The 20,381-nt window shown below is 42.1% G+C and overlaps 1 protein-coding gene across 1 annotated transcript in view; it reads right to left on the bottom strand.

Annotated features, from left to right (window-relative positions):
• The window catches only part of hs2st1a (heparan sulfate 2-O-sulfotransferase 1a), a 33,988-nt gene extending 14,053 nt beyond the window's left edge, over nucleotides 1–19,935 (bottom strand). The window contains exons 1-2 of the mRNA XM_061732611.1: nucleotides 19,744–19,935; nucleotides 19,472–19,642 (exon numbers count right to left, since the gene is read on the bottom strand). Of these exons, the coding sequence (XP_061588595.1) occupies nucleotides 19,472–19,595 (124 nt within the window). The 5' untranslated portion in view covers nucleotides 19,596–19,642; nucleotides 19,744–19,935. The remainder of the gene's footprint in view (nucleotides 1–19,471; nucleotides 19,643–19,743) is intronic.
• Between the last annotated feature and the right edge of the window lie 446 nt (nucleotides 19,936–20,381).

The raw sequence follows: 20,381 nt of genomic DNA, 5'->3' as shown, positions 1-20,381 counted from the left end.
GGAGTTTTTACTCGGTCTGTCCTCTAGACTTGATTAGAAATAGGAGGTGAAATCAGACTCCCACAGGAAGGCTGCACCATTATCCCCTAATCACTCACAGAGGCGATGTGTTCAAAAGAAAATGTGCGGCCACGTTTCCAGACACTAATAAAAAACAAGTATCAAAGTGACGTGTTATTTCCTTAGTGAGAATTGCTGTTTTGTGGCGTCCATAAACGCCCAGAGACGTTTTCATCGCTGCGTCTTTCACGGCGGGTCCGTTTTAACAAGAAGGTGCAGAGCGGAGCGAGGGAGGTGAAGACAATACATAGAGGGGGGGAGTGCAGCGTCGTTAAGGTCAGGAGCCTGGTTCCATCAACAACGTCCCGCGGACCCCAGAGGAATGATGCTTCAGCTGCTGCTGCCGGCTCCTGGACTCTAAACAACCCGTGTAAAGGCCACCTATCGTGCAAGGCCCGCGACACAAAGTAGTGAAAACAAGCACCTCTCTGTCAGGGAATGGCGACAAAGCATTCCTCAGATATGGGGAGCACACAAAACACATCCTTGTCAGCGCAGATAGATAGCACAGTGAGGCCCGTTTAAGTGCTTGAGACCACAATCACACTACTGAATGTCATGTGGAGACAGGAAGTGACAGAATTGACCAGGTTTTTGTGTGTGTGTGTGTGGGAAGGGGTTGAGAAAATATTTCATTTTTCATTTTATTCTTTATTTCATTAAAAAAAAATTAAAATAAAACAATTCTAAACAAATACAAATGTTCTTAAATTGTGATTGAAAAGGGAGCAGAAAAAAGAAGAATCTTATCTGATCTGCCCCTTTTTCCAAGAAATAACTTCACAAATAACATAAATTAAAAATAAAAAAAAACAACAACAACTAAGTGAAATAAAAAACTAAAATAATAAATAAAATTACCGCCGTCTATGGGTATGTCAATCAAACTTAAACTAACATATTTCATTATATTTACTTAACATACAGGCTTTGATTGTTCTTTTGAATGTAATGTTTGATTTGGATTCTTTGTTTTCTTTATTCAGATTGTTCCATAAACTGATTCCTTTCACAGAAACACAACGTTCCATCAATTTTGTCCTGCATCTTGGTTTTTTAAAAATCTCTGTTCCTTTTAAGTTATACTTGCTTTCTTTTTTTTCAAATCTTTTCTGAATGTTGATTGGTAAAGTTTTTTATGAGCTTTAAACATAATTTGCAGAATACTATAGTCTACTAGTTCATGAAATTTCAACAATTTTAACTGAAGGAATAATGGATTTGTTGGATTTGTTGGAAATAAAATAAAAATTGAATACATCAATCATTGAGTTCAAGAGATATTATTCCTTCCATTCTTGAGTCAGGGTAAAAAAAAGAAGGGAAAACTAAAAGTAAGAGAAGGCTCAGCAGTAGACTCAATGAGCTCCAGCCACACGTGGCCCGTTTATAACTCCAGGTGTAAATGCAAGTCATGTCTCGACACTAATGGTAACAGTCCAGGATAGATGGAGCCGGTAATCATCATGACTCAACCCGCCACTCCACCTGCTAATATCTCCTCTGTGCAATGGAAGCCCTGCGTCGTGCCGTCTGACAGGTGAGTCATTAATGTCAGGTGGAACAGAGGAGCGCGGGGGGCTCCGGACTCAGCCTGCACCGTCACAAACAGACAACCGGAAGAGATCAAGCAATTTACACAGATGGCAGATCCCATCATTGCCTGTCTTGTTGACTGGAGGTGGATCTGACGGGTGTGTGTGTGTGTGTGTGTGTGTGTGTGTGTGTGTGTGTGTGTGTAGGTGCGACTCAAAGGCAGAACATAATATGTGGATAACCTCTCGAGAAAAGGGCTAATATGACAGCAGGTTATTCGGTCATTTAAGGGGAAAAATAAAGAGGTACAAGTTCTGAGGGGGAACCCCCCCCCCCCCCCCCCCCCCCTACATAATTAAGCATTAGATTATTGGATTTTAAATGATTAAATGTTTAATTGTGCAAGCTCTGTCATGCTGCTACCCATTTAAACAGAAGTAGACAACCAGGGATCTTAATCACTGTGGTTAGAGTTTATTTTATGATATTCTCACAAAGTGATGTAAAAAAAAGAAGAAAATCCAAGGCACTCTTCTTCAAATATAAAAAGCCTTTATTTGAAATGGCTATTTCATGTAGAAGATTTTAAAAAGTGGGTTACAGCCAGTACTCGAGTTGTAAAAACAAAAATCAGGGGGGATGGTGGATTTTATCATATGGGGCCTGATAATTTGTGCTGATTACAAATAATATAATATATTACAAATAATAGCACTGACCAAAACACCTGCAGAAATACTGCAGGAATGACATAGCAGCAGTTAAATGCAGCCTTCTGTAAGCTTTAAATATCCACTGGGCTTACATCAAATACATCAAAACATAAATAAAAAACTGTTCTGAATGTATCAATATGACTCTGTCCTTCACAGGATAAGTAAAATGGATCACTGCAAAAAACTCAAAATCTTAACAAGAATATTTGTCTTATTTCTAGTTGAAATGTCTCATTTTAGTGAAAAAAATCTCATTACACTTAAAACAAGACTCATCACTGGAAAGACAACAATTTTCACCTGTTTCAAGTAGATTTTCACGTTCAATAAGTAGAAAAATCTGCCAGTGGAACAAGATTTTTTTGCTTGTAATGAGAAGATAAATCTTGTCCCACTGGCAGATTTTTCTACTTATTTCAAATGAAATTTTACTTGAAACAGGTGAAAATTGTCAAATAAGTTATTTTTCTGGTGTTATTTTTCTGGTGATGACTCTAAATGTTGAAATAGCAGTAATACCACATTCATTGATGAAATGACATAAGGGATGGAAAGGGGGGATGGCAGTTTTACAGGGGGGTTGATTTTTACCGTTTTTATTTCAGGGGGGATGCCATCCCCCCTCATCCCCCCTCAACTCAAGTACTGGTTACAGTGTTACAAAAAGAAAAAGTGGGCTGTAACCCACTTTTTAAAATCTTCTACATGAAATAGCCATTTCAAATAAAGGCTTTTTATATTTGAAGAAGAGTTCCTTGGATTTTTCTTCTTTTTTGACATCCTTTTTCCCACCAAAGAGCACCTTCGTCACATTATTTAGATGAACCTTCTGAGTGAGTTTGCAGTTTTATGGAACTTGTAAAGTCACAATTTTTGAGTTCATAAACTTAAAGTTTTCTTTTTCATTTCCTCTCCATTACGTTATTCTAATATACTACAACCACAATATAATGCATTTGTTAAAAGAAAATGAACCCTGGCTGGAACGCCCTTCACAGCTAAAAGCCTCTGAAGTCCAACAGTCTGACATGTGGATGAAGGAAGAAAAAGAAACCTGCAATGGTTGACTGTGTTTGGAAGATTTGCACCAAAATACAGCTTTCCATTTGGCTCCAAGAACTCATTACACAAAACCCTTGCAGAACAGTGCTTAACCCGACAACTGTCTGCAACCAAGATGTTCAGCGTTTCCGTCTCTGTGTCCTGTAACAGGTAATTAATAATGCATATACGGGAGTCTGGGGAAAACTTTAATGCTGAGTGGGAAGCACGGCAGAGAATCTGTCCCACGCGGTGACGACGCTGCTGTACAGAACATGTCGGCGACGACACGTTTCAGAACAACGGCTTCGTCTCCACAAGCTTTAGGTCTCTGCATCTCCTTCCATCTCATTCAAATGTTGCCTCCAGTGAGGATGCTGCACTGTATTTACCACCAGGCTGCGTTTGATTTAGTGCTGAAGACAATCATGACGATGGAAATAAAACACATTGAGAGTTAAAGGAAGGGGGATTATAGATTAAAATAGAACAAAAAAAAAAAAAGGCACCTGCGAACAAGTCTGCTCACAGGATTATGGCGTTTTGATCCATTTCCATGCAGCGTCTCCTCACATGAGCTGGTCTCCTCAGGTCCCTCCAGAACCTCTCCAACACGGTTTCACTAATGAATGCAAGGTGCAACACTAACACTACAGTCTTTTAAAAAACAGGATTTATACATTTGACATCGGCGGATTTAAAACCGGTTCTGTTATTCATCAGTTACATCCTCCTAAATCAAACTAGGTCAGAACCGGTAGCTTCGCAACACATGAAGTGGACTGTTTCTTTGCAGCTTCTCTATCTGACCACTTCACCAGTCACTTGTCTACGAAAACAAATGCTTGATTAATCAATCTGTCTGAGGAGCATTTGAAAAAAAAAAACAGGTATTCGACAGCAATCTCCTGCTCGGCGCTCAGGAGGAGGCAGCCTCGGTGTGGGAGCTGATTATTCAGCAACCCAGATACGTCTTTATTAACATGCCGCAACACACAAAGGCGCACGCAATACTGCAGCCGTTTGTCATGTACTTATTAGGATTGTGTCGATTAGACTTCAACCTGAACGGCAGGTGGTCTGCTTCCAGCACAGTTACGAGGGAGCACAAATAAAGAGAAAAGAGAGGAAGGAACCAAAATAAAGCACAAACGGAGATAAAGTGGGTTTAACAAGGAGACAATTGGAAATAATGTGGAAACATTAAACGGCTGCTCCCAGGAGATGAGGAGTTTAGGGCACGGAGCAGGTAAACAAGATAAAGGCTGCTCAAAGGCAACGCTGCAGCCATTAGCGGCCCACTTGAAGAGGAAGAGGAGCCGCACTGGGGGAACGTCTTCCTTCCCGTTATATTCCTCCGTGCTGATGAAATTAGTTGTAAAAAGCTACAGGCTTGCTTTCCTCATTCCTCATTCCTTCTCCCCCCCCGTCCTAGTAGAGGATTATATTTTCCTCAGCAATGGCTTTAAATATATCTGTGTCACAATGAAAATTAAATCATCTTCTCTTTGGCTTCCCTGTTCCCTCCACACCTCCGTCACCAGCATGTTTCCAAATCCAGCGTTGCATGTTCTCCTCCCAGGCACACGTCCAGGAGGGACGGTGGAACACAACAGGGGTTTGAATCACAGTCAGAAAGAAAGAAAGAAAAGACTGTGAGCAGTAAAGACGTTGTTTACAGCATCTGATCCAGAAGGAGCTGGATGACAGCGACACCGTTTGTAAGTTATGACAGAGGTTTATTAGCGACTTGCTGCCTGTGCTGTCGGAGGAGGAGCCGACGGGCGTCGGGGGAGAAAAACCAAGTCCCGCAAAGTCTGCGAGGAATGTCGGAAAACCGACAACTGCTGTCACATGCTTGCAGCAACAGGGGCCGTCATCCGTCAGAAACTCACTGGCTTTGAGTGGCTGCGGCAACGTGAGAGACATCTGATCTTCAAACAGACTGAATGTGGAAAAACAAATATCTCAGTGTGCTATTTTTTCAAAATGACCCACATATTGATTCCAGTAAATGAAATGATAAAAGACTGTACTTATCGAGCTCTTCTAGTCTTGTTAACCACTCTCTTAGTTTACACAGTCACACAGCTGTCTCATACATATCTACACATTATTTTATTACCGTAAGTCTATGCAGAGCTTTTTCCCCTTTCATACACACGATTGTTAAGGAGGCTGGTGCCTTGCCCAAGGACACTTTCATATGTGGACCGTGAGACCAGGAATTGAACCACGGACTTTCAGGCAGACAGACAACTGCTCTGCCTCCAGATATTATTAGCTTAAGTAAAAAAACAACATTTCATTCAAGCATTTAATCAAAAAATATAAGTGATTGAAGAATTTTACCCCCTGTGCAGCAATACCTGCAAAACTAATGTTTTCATTAACTACTGGTCAAACACATTACCTTGTGTATTCACTTCCTTAAATGCTTTTTTTTTTTTTTAAATCGGCGTCTGGAATTTGACTTCATTAAAAACCATAAACCTGGTTTGAACCTCTTTTCCTCATCTTGACTCGTCTTAAGACTTAATTTAGTTTTGCAGTCTTGCTGCATAACTGAACGTCTTTAGAAATTAAGTTTACAGACATATATCATATGTTCCTTTTAGAAAATGTTGGCATAACTAAAGCCTCATTTGTATTTGTATTGTATTGCACCAATCACCACAACAAATTCCTTGTGTGTGTTTAACAAACTTGGCAATAAACCCCTTTCTGATTCTTATTCTGATTCTGATTGTCGTAACCTGTTACGTCCTCCTGGACCCCACCATGACACCACCCCCACCATGTTTTACAGATACGGTCCTGACTGAAGCCAATCTCCAAACACAACTATTTCAAATAAAAATGACTCCTAACTCTCCTGTCTCAGAATTACATTTCCAGTTGCTCTATGCTTTAAGACCAATAATAAACCTATTTAAAAAGGCTGAGAATGAGAGGTTGGATGTTGTTTTCATCTGATGGAGAAGTGTGATCACACCCACCCTGTGATGTCACAAACTACTATACAGCCTGCTCTTAAAATCACCTTCGTTACGTGATCCCTTGTGGTGAAGGCAGACACAGTCTTCAGTTCCTCCAGCTGATCTGAACTGCTGGAGACCAGAAGGGTTTATTAAAAGCCAGACAGATTTTCTTTGTGTCACCATGCTCGACAGAATCTAATGCTACCAGATTTTGGTTGTGGATTTTATTGATCTCTTCTACGCCCACTCTTATGAATGTTTTATTCATCATGTCATGCTTCCGCCCCACTAAAAAAAAACCTGCAATCTCATTCATTTAAGATGAACAGAAGTTCATAAAGCAGCAAAGCTGCTGAGCATTCGGCAAGAGAGAAATGCTGCCAGAAAACTGTTGATACAAATAAATCAAATGCATCTTTAAAACTGAATGCCTGTTACTTTTAAAATGGCTTTTTAAAAACCTTAATATTGGATCTTGTTTTTAATTTACATGAAAAATCTGTTTGATAAATAGCACTAACAACCTTTCTAATCTATATTCTGCCTCCAAGATCTGCTGTTTAAACCACAAATCAACTGCAAATCAGACGGAGTATAAAAACATTTTACACACGTTCTGCATTTCCATCCATCGTGATGAAGAACACACTTCATAACAGCAGAGCCTTCGAAGGCTGACTTATTAACTTACAACTCAACAGTTAGCATCTATGATTTAATTTCTCAGTTAAGAATCTATATTCCTCTCAAATGTATTATTGAGTTATGCACAGATGGGCTGATTTTTGAGGCGGGTTAAAAGTCCCTGTTGGTGGATCAACCTTCCAGCAGATTAAATGTATGGGGGGAAAAAAAGTATTTCAGTCAATATTGTATTTCGGTCGAGCTGCCGACATTTCATCTTCACCGTCTCAGGTGACTTAGATCCTCACATGATGTTTGAATCAGTAGATTAGGTCGGCTCTATCAAAACTAAAAGGCTTTCAATTGGATTTAAATGTCAGGCATCGCCACAGACTCGCTAGCTTTGCCTGATGACATTGAAATATTTTTATCTGATTTAGCTGTCTGCATCCAAACCTGTCTGATATGACTTCATTTCCTTCCAAGGTACATGGAAAGAGGAAAACCTAGATAAAAAGGTGACCAAACAGTACCAGCATTTAAATATGAAAAGTATGAAAAAGAAAAGTGAAATGAACCAATCAGACCCATCTTCCAACTTAGATATTAAGCAAAGCCAAGTGTTTAAGACCATCCTCATTTTTTGGGCTAGAACCAGTTTCCATCTCCGTATCCTCCATCCGAGAGACGTCAACAGCCATATAAACTAGGGATGTTAATAATTAATCTATTTTCGATTAATTGCCGTTATGAAATTACCCGATTAAAATTAACGATTACAATTAATCTATTTATTTATTTATTTTTTTCGTTTAATTTCACCAGCTGGAATTACGCCCGGACCACATTTAATGCGACACAACGCGCCGCGGCGCGCACATAAAGTTAGAAGAAAGAGACGGCGGATATGTTTGGTTTTAGTAACATGCTCAGGCAATGAGTCTGCAATGGCCCAGACGGGAGACACATGTAGCTCAGTGCTTAACTTTTATTTTTAATCCACTCTATATTCTTCTGGTTGTTCTCCGATATGCTCCCCTAAAGCCTGAATTATGGTTCCGCCTTAAATCGACGCAGAGCCGCCGCCGTAGGCTCTGCGTTGTTGTAACGCGGAACCATAAATCAGCCTTCACCCGGTACATACATAGGTTTCTCTAAACATCTGTCCCCGCTACAGTTTTAACTAAAAGAAAATGTGCTCCAATACAGCAGGTCTCATAATTTTATTTTGAACACTGCCAAAACTCTAACTTAAAACGTAACTAGAACTTAAAATTTGCTTGACACAAATTACACTATTATGGCTGCTGCTACTACTAATAGCCTTGAAGTGCACTTTATATTATATTCCTTGTGGTACAAAAATGTCTTTTTGTTACTTTTGTATCAAATAAATATTTGATTAAGGAATACATTAAAATGTCCTTTGTATTTTATATAAGCAAAAAAATTATGTTTGTATCTCAGATGGGGGAAAAACGCCGCTTATCAACTAATCGATGATCGATCAATAAGGTTATCAACTGACCTTAATGAAATAATCGATAATTTGCATCCATAATATAAACACGATGAGGCAGGAGGAAGAGGTCCACTCAGCCGTCCGCGGGCCAGATCACAGCCCGGGGACAAATGGGCCGTTGTCAGAGCGCAGCTTTGAACTGACCGCTGCCTCCTTTGTTCCAACTCCATCTAGAACTCCATTTGAACTTTTTATGTTTTTGTTTTTTTCTCCCCCCCAACTACAGGAATTTCCAAGATGGAAGAGAGAAAGACTTCCTTATGGACAGCGGGGCCTCTCAGAACACGTGTAGCCTCATCTGAACCTCAGAGAAATGGCTCCATTGTAAGTGAAGCTGCCAACAAATGAGTCCCACGCTGCCATCACGGTCAGATGCAACAATGACGAGTTTCTACCACAGATGCAAGAGACAGCCTTTAGGTATGCAATCTGAAGCCAACAAGGAGATACAATTAATACTTGAAGGAGTTTACTTCTTTAATAAAAGAGAGAAACCTTCGGATGAATGGCTTTCTCTCCAAAAACCAACCGTCTCTGGAGTTGCAAGAATAACAGAATATTGAGTTTCTTGATATACATATGTTGCTACATCAAAGTCTTTGCACCCACTTTAAGATGTTTTATTAAAACACAACTCTCAGTTCTTGCGTTTTGTCAAAGACTTCACTCTGGTTGTGAACTCCAGATGTAAATATGTTCACGTTAGAACATCTTTGTTTCTCAACACTGAGCAACTGGAGCATCAACGCCACCAACCATCAACCACGGACCGCACAACGGGCACCAAACTGCAATGGGTTAGAGAGCGACAAACACTGGACAAACCAGGAGAAAGGACATTGACAGGATTGAAATTCACATTGATCTACAGTTTAAAAAAAAAAAAAAAAAAAAAAAAAATTAAAATCACAAAATGAACCAAACACACACATAAAAATAAAAAGAAGAAAGTTGACCCATAAGTCAACTTACTAGAGCAATATTAAAAAAAAAAAAACTAATTAAAGAAGCAGGAAACTGAGGAGGAGTGAAGACGCTCGTCTGATAACCCTGAAACCTTCTGAACTTTAACCAAACCTTATTTTCAGCACCAAAACAAATATTAGCATATTTCTGAACATAAACCCCCCTTTAAAAGTTTCCATTCGAAGGCAACTTTAAAAAAATGTTAAACATTGACAGGATTTTTAGTGTATATTAGTAATCATCTTTATTTATTTGGTTTATTTTATTATCTTTTGTAACACACTGAAATGAGTCCTTTGCTTTAAACCATCACTAGTTGGACTCAGTGGGCCACCATTCTCCCAGCACCCGGGGAGCCATTACGGTTAAGGGCCTTGCTCAGGGGCCCTTGGTTGCCAGCCCGGGGACTTGAACCTGGGACCTCCAGACCTTAACTTCACCTCTGTACCCGCTAGATTTCTATATTCTCTGATAATAAAGCTATAATCAACGATCTTCAAAGAAACATTAACTCTGGAGCTTGTGCAGCCTGCAAACTCCCCATCAGAGGATTTATTTTTCTGCTCCATCCATCGCCAGACACCCCACCCTGTTGAAGACGGGTTAATTGAGATCATTTTTGTGAGGATGAAGTGACTTATGGTAATGCTACTATAATGTCAACAGTCTTAAGATCAAAAAGGCTACCTCTCTGGTCTTCTTAAGACTTAAACGTTCATTTCATGAAGGCATGATTTTATGATGGTTCTCTCTCAGGATGCATTTCCTTGTCGCCTTTTTAACTCTCACAAACTCCACTTGGAACTGAATCTTAGATTACTTGATAAGTCACATGTTACACAAGTGGACAGGTTGGCAGCTTTATGAACAAACCCGGTTGAACTCAGACCACATATGGCACTTTTCCACTAGTACCTACTCAGCGTGCTTCGACTCGTCACGCCTCCACCCGCTTTGTCCTCGTTTGTTTTTAAACACCCAGGTGAGAAGTAGGAGGTTGGAGTGAAGCTGCTGTGACGTATTTGATTGTGTGATCTAAACGAAGAAGACAACAACACTAAAGATGTAGAACCTGGAGGAGATGATAGATGTGCTGCTGGGTCTGTGGCTTGTGTTCGATATCAAGTTAAAAAATGAGAGTGAAAGAAGTTTCAAGCGGCGACACGTTTTTTTCGTTTGTTTGTGTCGGCGCAGATGAGGAATCAGCTGAGAGCTGCGAGAAATGACAGAGCTCCTGGTAGATCTGATCGTTCCTTATTGTCCGTCTAGATCCCTTTTTAATTCTCTCCTCAGCCACCAGGTTTATGAACATCTGTATCTCAGAGTTGGATCACCAAACAGACGTTTGCGCGGCCATTGACTGTTGAATAAAATCGACGCGAGTCACTCTCGCGCTGACTCCTGCTTCCTGATTCAAACGTCTGACAGCCCCGCCCCTCTACCAATCGATGGCGTGGAGTAGGCCTGTGTTGAAAAAAATCGATTTCCCAATTCTAAATCGATTCTCATATCAATTCCTAAAAATCGATTCATATGTCTAAAGATCGATTTTTTTTTCTTTTCTTTTATTTATTTATGTATTTTTTTTTTCATCATTACATTACAACTTTTAGTTATTTTTTTGTTTATCCCCAAAAAAGGAATGTTTTGTTGGACTTGAGAATAACTGGTGCCATGTTTTTGCCTTTAAATATGTTTAAAGGTATGAAAACATTAAAGTGTTAGGTTGTAATTGCATAAATTGTCTATATTTCATTAATTTATATACTGTCTTGGGGGTAATTCTGACCCACACGATGTTTCTGAAAGCAGTTCTATCAGCATTCTGGGAGGTGATTGGTCCTTACAGCATCATTAGCTGCCAATACTTGCTGTTTAATCTCAATATTATACTAGTAGTAATATTTTGCAGAACTACAGTCATATAATTCATGCAACAGCTCAAAAAACAGTTTTAATAACACTAACCCAAATCAATATCGGAATCGAATCGAATCAAATCTTGATAATCGATTCTGAATCTTAAGAATCGGAATCGAATCGATTCTTGACATTTGAATCGATCCCCAGCCCTAGCGTGGAGGGTGATGACGTCAGATACAGGGTCGACTCAGCACCCTCAGAACCTCGGCAGAATAAGTACAGAAAAAGTACCTACTCGGCACGCCTATACCCGTAGTGGAGAAGCGCAGGACGGGGGCGTGGCGAGTAGAAGTGCGCTGAGTAGGTACTAGTGGAAAAGTAATAGACAATAGACACCCCTCTTGTGTCTGGTGGGTGAGTCTGGTTATGTGTCATATATATTTATAAAGGCTGGTACTAGATGCTTTATGATGACACCCATTACGGCCAAAAGTCAAAGTGTGTTAGTTACCTGCTTCTTCAACAAAGGACTACCCATTCTTTATTCATTTGTTCTTAAATAAAACAGCCCATATGAACTCCTGACTAAACTGAGTCACCATGGTGATGTTACAAGGTTAAACGGCAGCCATCACAAAATTACCCGCCAACCCAAAAACCCGTTATAGACTCCTGCAAACATGTTAAAACTTTGAGATTCTAAGCAACTCGTCATAATTGGATAGAAGGTGAAACGTCTTGATTGGCCATCAAGACTTGCAGCATAAATGCAACTTTTCAACGAATTTCCCCACTGAAGGATGAATAAAGGACAATCTAATCTGAAAAGACCATCTTATTGTCAGTGATCAATTCAAAAGCCTGCACATCTGATGATGGGGGGCAGTGGTGCTTATACAATAGACATCTTGCACATCACACATGGAAAGGAAACTCACTGCTGAAAGGTACAAATAGGGTTTAGAGCAATATACTCTCCCATTTTTACCTCGTTCTCGGGGAAAATCTTGCATCTTTCAGCAATAGTGTTAAATCAAATCCTCCATTCATTGCAAACAGAATAACTGTAGCATTAGAATTAGCGAGTAGTTCACCAACTAAAAGCAGTATGAAGTAAAAACAACAAAACAAACACATCCAGGACTGTTAACCCGCTCATATACCATAGGAGACGGGAATGTCATTCCCCTCCCCAAAAACCACGATCCTCTGAGGTGGGCGGGTGGGGTAATGGGTGGTCTGCTCTGCTGGAACAGTCTCAAATTACACACATGGTGTGAAACTGTCCATAACACTCCGATTAGCCAGTCTGTCATCCTGCTACAGCAGCAAAAGGCAGAGCCGACGCCGGTCTAGCTGAGTGCACCACTCTGCAAGAATGCATCCTCCGTCAGAGAACGAGCACGGGGCCATAAATCCCCGGCCCCCAATCAAAGCCCGTCTCTAACAATGCACCGAGAGCCCGGCGTGGCCGTTAACGCGATGCCTCCCCAACCTCACCTCAACCAATCCATCCCCGACACCACCCTCTCCTGGGTGAGCTCTCCTCCATTAGCTGCTCAAACAGCTTGTTGGAGAGAGTGACGGAGCAGGCGGGTCCAGGCGACAGACGCCACCAGCTGCTCCTGCTAGCAGATGCCCGGGTGCAGGCGGCAGCAAATGACCCGGACGTCCTTTATACCCCGTAGGGAATCTAAAAACAGATATGTGAGGTGTCAGGGAGAGTTCAAAGGAAACCTGAGTGTCGTGTAAAAAGAAAAAAGAAACAAATGGAAAAACTGTGAGATTAAAATGTACCCATAGAAATAAACCTGGCATTAGTTGAGTTCTGCCACTTATCTTGCAAAAGAAGCAGACCGTTTAGCGTCCACACAGACTTGACAGATGCATAAATGTCTTACACAGCACAAACAACGAGATGAATGACGTGCGGCCGGGGATCTGCACAACAGCAACAAGTCAGCTCGGAGGCACGAGGTTCCCCCCATCAATGTCCGCTCAGTACGTGAACGCGGGCGGACTAGTAATGCCTGACCAGCGTCCTTTCAAGAGCAAATTCCTGCCTGCATCTCCAGGTCCCTGAGCAGCGACGTGCATGTGTGGGTGGGCTGCAAGTGCCGAGCATAACAATCAAAGCTAAATTCAGGCCTGACGGGAGCGAGCTGCGGCGACAAATGAAGTCTCGCCTCAGCGCTGCAAACACTTGCAGCCAAACTGCACGCATCCCCCTCTTTCAGCATCCGCCCGCATCGCTCTTCCCTCTCGGAGCCCATCACAGACACACTTGTGTCTGGGAGAAAATGTCACCATGCAACAGACGGAAATTGAATTTCCTTAATCCGGCTGAGTAACTGTCAGCAGATAGAGGGCATTGAAGTTGGCGGGAAGAAAAACAAGTCGGAGAATTTGTCCTGCTGGGAGACACACAGCGCTCACACGGAGCTGGCCTTCGTTTGTTCAGGTCCAAGATTTATGAGGAGGCAGTTGTACAGGCAATGTTTCTGTTGATACAACTCTTAATATACTCAATTTACCTGCCGCCTAGAGCCACCTGCTTGCAGGACCGCTGGTCTGCAAGTATCAATAACAGCTTCAAAGTTGTTAAAAAGCTGTTCAGGAGTTGTACTAGAGCTCTGCTTTTGGATAGTCTTTTGCTAGAAGTACGCTGTGAACTAGTAAAAAGGGGGGGGGGGCAATGCATTGATCAGCAGTGATGTCATTCGATTATCAAAATATGGGGGACAACAGCAAGATCTTCAGGAGTTCAGAAATTGAACATTTATTTCTTATCCAGCAGTCTTCATAATATCCCAAGCTAAAATAACATTCATCTTAATATGTACGTCAACGCCTGCTCAAAACAAGGCAAAAAAACATCATTTTTTGGCAAACAGTAATCATTTAACTGCTCCCTAACCCTAAAAAAGTTTGTCTGAATTTTTATACATTTCCTTTATCAAAAAAAGGAAAAAGGGGAAGAAATAAAAAGCCCGACCAAGATGTGGGAAAGTTCCCCTGGTACGCCTCTTAATTTGAACAACCTGCTCGTGTTTCCTCAACTCCCTGAGACAATCTAATCTCTGCTGAAACAAATTCAACAGAGCATCTCCTGTCAGACACCACTGGAAAAACAACTCCTGAATGTCAGCCTGGACGGATCAAAACCTGGTGTGACATTCTTTAAAGGTGAGCTTCTGAAATCACCTTCCAGGGAAGACGGGGTCAACGCCACCCCTGACTGGGAGGCTGAAGCTTTGAACCCAAATCTGCGGGTGTTTAGTAGAGAAACGTTATTTCCATCCGTCTTTTCAACCCCCCCCACCCCTGCTCGGTCAGGCTGCCTCGCTGCCGACCCAGCTGGTGAGCTGCAGGACTAAAATACCGTCAGAAAAATGGATTAGTCCCATGTTGGGATACGCAGTTAGTGGCAGCGGTATAGTGGGGATTTAACCTGTTTTTAGCCGCTCCGGGAGAAGAGCTGCTGGTCAATGCAAGTACAAAAATGACCGTGAAACATGATGCGACATAATGACGCGATTCCCTGAGGTCTTATTGATGCGGTTCAGACAAGATGGAAGGAACAGCTACCCAGGTTCAATCATGTCTCTGCTCACAGCTCTGCCTCACTCTTTCGTTGGGGTCTTTCTTGAAACTGGTGTCAAACCTTTGCACGACCAGAGGTGTCAATTAACGAAGTACAAATACGTCATTATCTTACTTAAGTAGAAATTTTGGTTATCTATACTTCACTGGAGTAATTATTTTTCAGATGACTTTTTAGTTACTCCTTACATTTTCACGCAATTATCTGTACTTTTTACTCCTTACATTTTAAAAACAGCATCGTTACTCTATTTCATTTGGGCCTTTAAATAAAAACTATCCAGTTAAATTGCTCCATCCGGATAGAGTGAATTTGGTTGTGGTTGTTTCAGATGTTCTTGTCCAGTTTTGTTCTTACATCCGTTCCCTCAGATTCCTGCAACTAAACTTGGATGTACATTCCAATAAAGGTTAGGATAAATGATAACATGCCTCTGAAGTTTGACTTTTTGCACCATTACAATACTTATAGGCAACTAGTCATCATATCTTCTGCTCTCTGAAACACATGTTAATGCTCAATAGTACACATACATGGTTCTTTAATATATTTGCATTATACTAAGATGCATTCATTTTCAATGGCTTTTGTCCTTAATGGCTTTTTTCCCCCTTACATTACTTTTACTTTTATACTTTAAGTAGTTTTGAAACCAGTACTTTTATACTTTTACTTTAGTAAAAAATTTGAGTTGATACTTCAACTTCTACAGGAGTATTTTTAAACTCTAGTATCTATACTTCTACCTGAGTAATGAATGTGAATACTTTTGACACCTCTGTGCACGACCCACTGGAGACACGCAGCAGATGCAGCATCATTGGAAGTTGGGTGGAAATGGAGACGGGAAGGCTGGATAATTCTACTTAGATCAGGGTCTGTTATATCACGGTACCCTACCAACCTGATCAGATGCTTGTTAATAAGAAAACAGTAGTTATTTTGGTATTTTGATTCAACTTTGGACATCTTGCGCTGTGTTGGATCTCCGGCAGCCGTACCTTAAACATAACCATCTGTCAGTATGTCTGTGAGAGACCTCGTCACCACGACATGGCGATGCAGCATTCTCAGTTTCCGTATGCAGACGTCCGTTCGCTCCGTTCATCCATCACAGCGCTTTTTGCCAAGTCAACAGATTCTTGTGGTGGTGGGCACACGGGGAGGGGAGGGGCTCTCAGGTTCTGTTTCAGCACCGACAATGAGGGGGGGGGCACGTGTGTGCAGAGAGAGCATGATTTTCCACTGTGGATGAGGTACAGGCCTTTGGGCAGAGCTCACCCCCGTCACAGAGCAGCAGGGCCATCTGTCAATGCACAACTCCTGACTCCTCCAACATGCAGGCAGCAAGGACGCCGCTGCGTTTTCCATCTCAAGGCCACTTTAGAAAAACAAGTTCACTTCATCGACGTGGCAAGTGCATGGCGTGGTGATTTTTATCTGGGCTCCCGTGTTAACCCATTAGAGCCTCCACGTCTTGGTGCCGTTTAAACCTCTCTCCCTCAGCGTGTCCCCAGTGCCGGTGCTGGGCCGGTTCAACCCCAGAGTCTGTTTATCAAAAGCTCGACTTTTTAGCACTGAAATCCAGTGCTTGGAAGGCCAGAACAGAACAGACCGGCTCTGAATTAGACACCTACTCCAAACCGGCGCTGGAACCGACTCAGCGGAAAGAAAGGTCTAGAGTTTCAGCGTGGAGCCTATTTTCATGCATGAGGTCAGCGTCAGGGCAGCATTTCCCAGCGATACACAACCACGCGGCGGTCATCACACTGACCTCATCTCCGCAGAAATTAGTCTCTAATAGAGTTATAACTATCAAATGCGACCGGGTACTTTCATTTTATCACTTTCCCAGCCATTTCAGTCCGATTGTTGACTGTTGGCCGTGAGCTAAAGCAAATGCTAAACTGAAAACATTAAATAAAGTTAATGTGTGATGTAAAAACACGCAGGCGACGCAGTTCAGCAACGTGCACCAGTGTGAAACCAGACGCCAGACTTTGGAAGGATTTTCTTCCCGACAGCTGAGCAGCGGGAATGACCTTTCTGTTAATCAGAGAGGCATACTTTCACTTTCTGTCAATTAACTTAATGATTCGTAAACAAATGTTTGCAGCTTTAAAAAAAAGGAAAACATAACGTAAAGTTAGAAAAACGATGTAGCATAATCCCGTCGCCACGTCTGACACTGAAAAGATGTTCGTTTTCACAAGTGAGCCGTTCAAATCTAAAAGAATCACACGCCACAACAGACCCAGATCAGAGAAGAAAATAAATAAAAATCAAGCTTGCATACGTTTCTCTACACACAAAGCAACATTTTCTGTACCTGTGAACTGTAAAGCTGTAACACTGATTTCAAAAGAGCAAAAGACAGAGGGGCTTCAAGTGGGATGTCTCACTACTACTTCTACTTGCTGCTTTGAAGAGATTCTTTCATGACTCGGTTAAAAAGAGAGCTTTTAAACTCCCTCTATCCCCGTTATTTCAGTTAAAGCATATGCAGAGGATAGGGTCAGATGGAGATGGATGATTCACTGTAGCAATCCCTGAAGGGAACAGCCGAAAGGAAAAAGAAAAAAGACCCGACACATTTAATCAAGACCCTAGACAACTGTGCCAATGTTCAATCATAGAATGGCTCTTAAATTTTACAGAGTTAGCGGTGGGCAACTAATCAGAGGAGCTGCCCGCCCTGGAAACGGCAGCGGCAGCTCTTCCCTGTAGCTGAGCAGCACCGGCCCTCGTGTTGTCACTCATTTAGGCTGATTAAACATCTGTCTGTTTCCACGGCGCTTGATTGACATCTCTCTCAGCCCGGCCAACATCTTCATCATTGTGATGAGCACGGCCTCGTGTGTCCTCGTACACCGTCCCAACCAGGCTTCATCCTAACGTGGCACTAAAACAACACCTGTGTGGGAGAGCAGGCGATTTCAGATCTACATGGAATCACTTCCCACTTCCCCATGTTTCAGCAAGGACAGCGTGGGCGTTATTAATAACGTATTGTTCCATTACGTAGGTGAATGAGCGAGTTCGTGCGACACTAGGACCCTGAAACTACCTGAATGAAACCCATTAATCACACCTGTGCTTCTTCTTCTGTAATGCAAAAAAATAAATAAAATGTGTGGCTGCTTTTCTCTTCATCGTCAGCCTCGTACTCTCATCAGAAACACCCTAGATGTGAGGTGTGACCCCTGGAGGTGCACTGGCTGCATCAGCTCGGCTGCTCCTTAAAAGAAAACTAAATAAAATATCCCCAGAGTGGAGGCACTGGGGAGATAATCCTGCAGTGTCCCAGATCTTCCTGGGGACTGAGCCCCTTGTGGGAGCCACCAATGAGAGCGTGGAGCGCAGCAGCACCCATGCTTCAGCCGGAGACGTCGGTCAAGGGTTATGGCAGGACAGAGCTCCCACAAATGCACAAATGGTACTGAGAAATACGGTGAGGAAGTAAATACAGGGTTCCTACACATTTTTCAAGGTCAAATTCAAGCACTTTTCAAGCACTTTCAAGGGTCATTTTCAAAATCTTCAAGCACCTTATCGCTGGGGTAAAATATCTACAGGAATATATATACTGATTATTTTTTCCGCTTTTTTATCACAATTATGTACATTGTATCATGCTGTAAACATCTATTTATGTTTCATCTTACTGATTTTATTTCTCCTTGTAATAACTAAACTATACAGTCTGATCCCAATTTTGTGAGACACAGAGTTATAATTTCAAGCACTTAAGACTAAAATTTAAGCACTTTTCAAGCACTTTCAAGGGTCATTTTCAAAATCTTCAAGCACCTTATCGCTGGGGTAAAATATCTACAGGAATATATATACTGATTATTTTTTCCGCTTTTTTAATCACAATTATGTACATTGTATCATGCTGTAAACATCTAGTTATGTTTCATCTTACTGATTTTATTTCTCCTTGTAATAACTAAACTATACAGCCTGATCCCAATTTTGTGAAAGACACAGAGTTATAATTTCAAACACTTAAGACTAAAATTCAAGCACTTTTCAGGCCTTGAAAACACAACATTGAAATTCAAGCACTTTCAAGGATTTCAAGCCCCCGTAGGAACCCTGTAAATACTGTTTTCTGTTAAAAAAAAAAAAAAAAAAAAAAAAAAGCTCATCATTCAGATTGAATCAAGAATGTCCACCTCTGACCAGCAGTCAGATATTTTCAGAGCCTCTGTCTCCAACACCTACAAAACCAGATTTACTCATGTTTTTTCTTAAAATAATGTTATACACATACACATACACACTATTTCCTGCAATTAACAAAGAAATAACAATGATCTTACACAATGCTGCATACCTCATCTGCCACAAAGCATCAAGTTCAGGACTAAAGCCTCTCCCCAGGCTCATTTTTGCACAAATTAGGAAAAAGTTGACCTGAAACTACGATTTTAACCAAAACCTCAATCTGAATAGTTCAACTATATTTCCTCTCCCAGATCTGTGGATCATATCACCCATGTGACGGGGGTGTGATGGCCGGAGCGGAGCAGCAGCAGCCCGGTCCACTCACCCAGCTTCCCCCTGGACTCCTCCAGCTTCTGGATCTGGTTCTCCAGGAAGAACATGGCCACTGCGAACGCCAGCAGCGCCAGCAGCTGCAACTTGGGCGGCATCATGACTCTGAGCAGCCCCATGAAATCACCCGGAGCGGGATGTGCTCGGTCCACGCCCGGAGGAGAAGCTGCAACACAACACGGAGGTTACAAAGCGCCCGGTGGATGCGCACGCATGGCCCTCATCACCCCCGGCTCCGTGCACAACATCCTCCTCATCATCCTTTACCTCAGAGACGGTGTGGTCATGCTCGGATCGATCATCTGCTCAGGACGGAAGGGGGTCTCTGTGGCCCGGGAGGTGACTCCAGATCCGGCTTTACCCCTCCGGGAAGTGGGACCCTCGCTAGCGCTGCCCTCTTATTATCCTCTCCGGTTCCGAGCGACGCACCGCGGACCCCGTCTCCCCGCCGGACTCACCGCTGCTCTCACCGCCCTCACCATTGGTCGCCGCAGCAGCGGCTGCACCGCGGAGCCGCGTCATTGGTCCGCATGCTCGCTCCGGATTGGACAGTTCCCCGCCCCGCCGGCAGGGGTCGCACTTGCTTTTGCAGCGCTTGAAAAACGCTGAGTGAAGGAGAAATTCAGACATGGGTGCAGATCCCGGGGGGGACAGGGGGCACATGTCCCCCCCAATTTATGAAAAACATGAATTGTCCCCCCCAATAAAAATACCCTAAATTATTCAAAATTGAACAAATGTAGTTTCAGACTTAAAGGTTGAATATGTAGGATATTTATTAAAAATATATTTCTAAAAAAATAATACATCCACGGTGCGTTTTGAGGTGTACAGATTTATTTATTTTTTTTAGAACTGTTTACCACCATAACTGTGTTAAAACATGATCAGTTAGTTTAAACAAC

Source organism: Cololabis saira, chromosome 10 (assembly GCF_033807715.1).
Source record: "Cololabis saira isolate AMF1-May2022 chromosome 10, fColSai1.1, whole genome shotgun sequence".
Taxonomy (NCBI): domain Eukaryota; kingdom Metazoa; phylum Chordata; class Actinopteri; order Beloniformes; family Belonidae; genus Cololabis; species Cololabis saira.
Note: the sequence above shows the minus strand (reverse complement) of the source record. Positions and strands in the feature narration are given on the sequence as shown.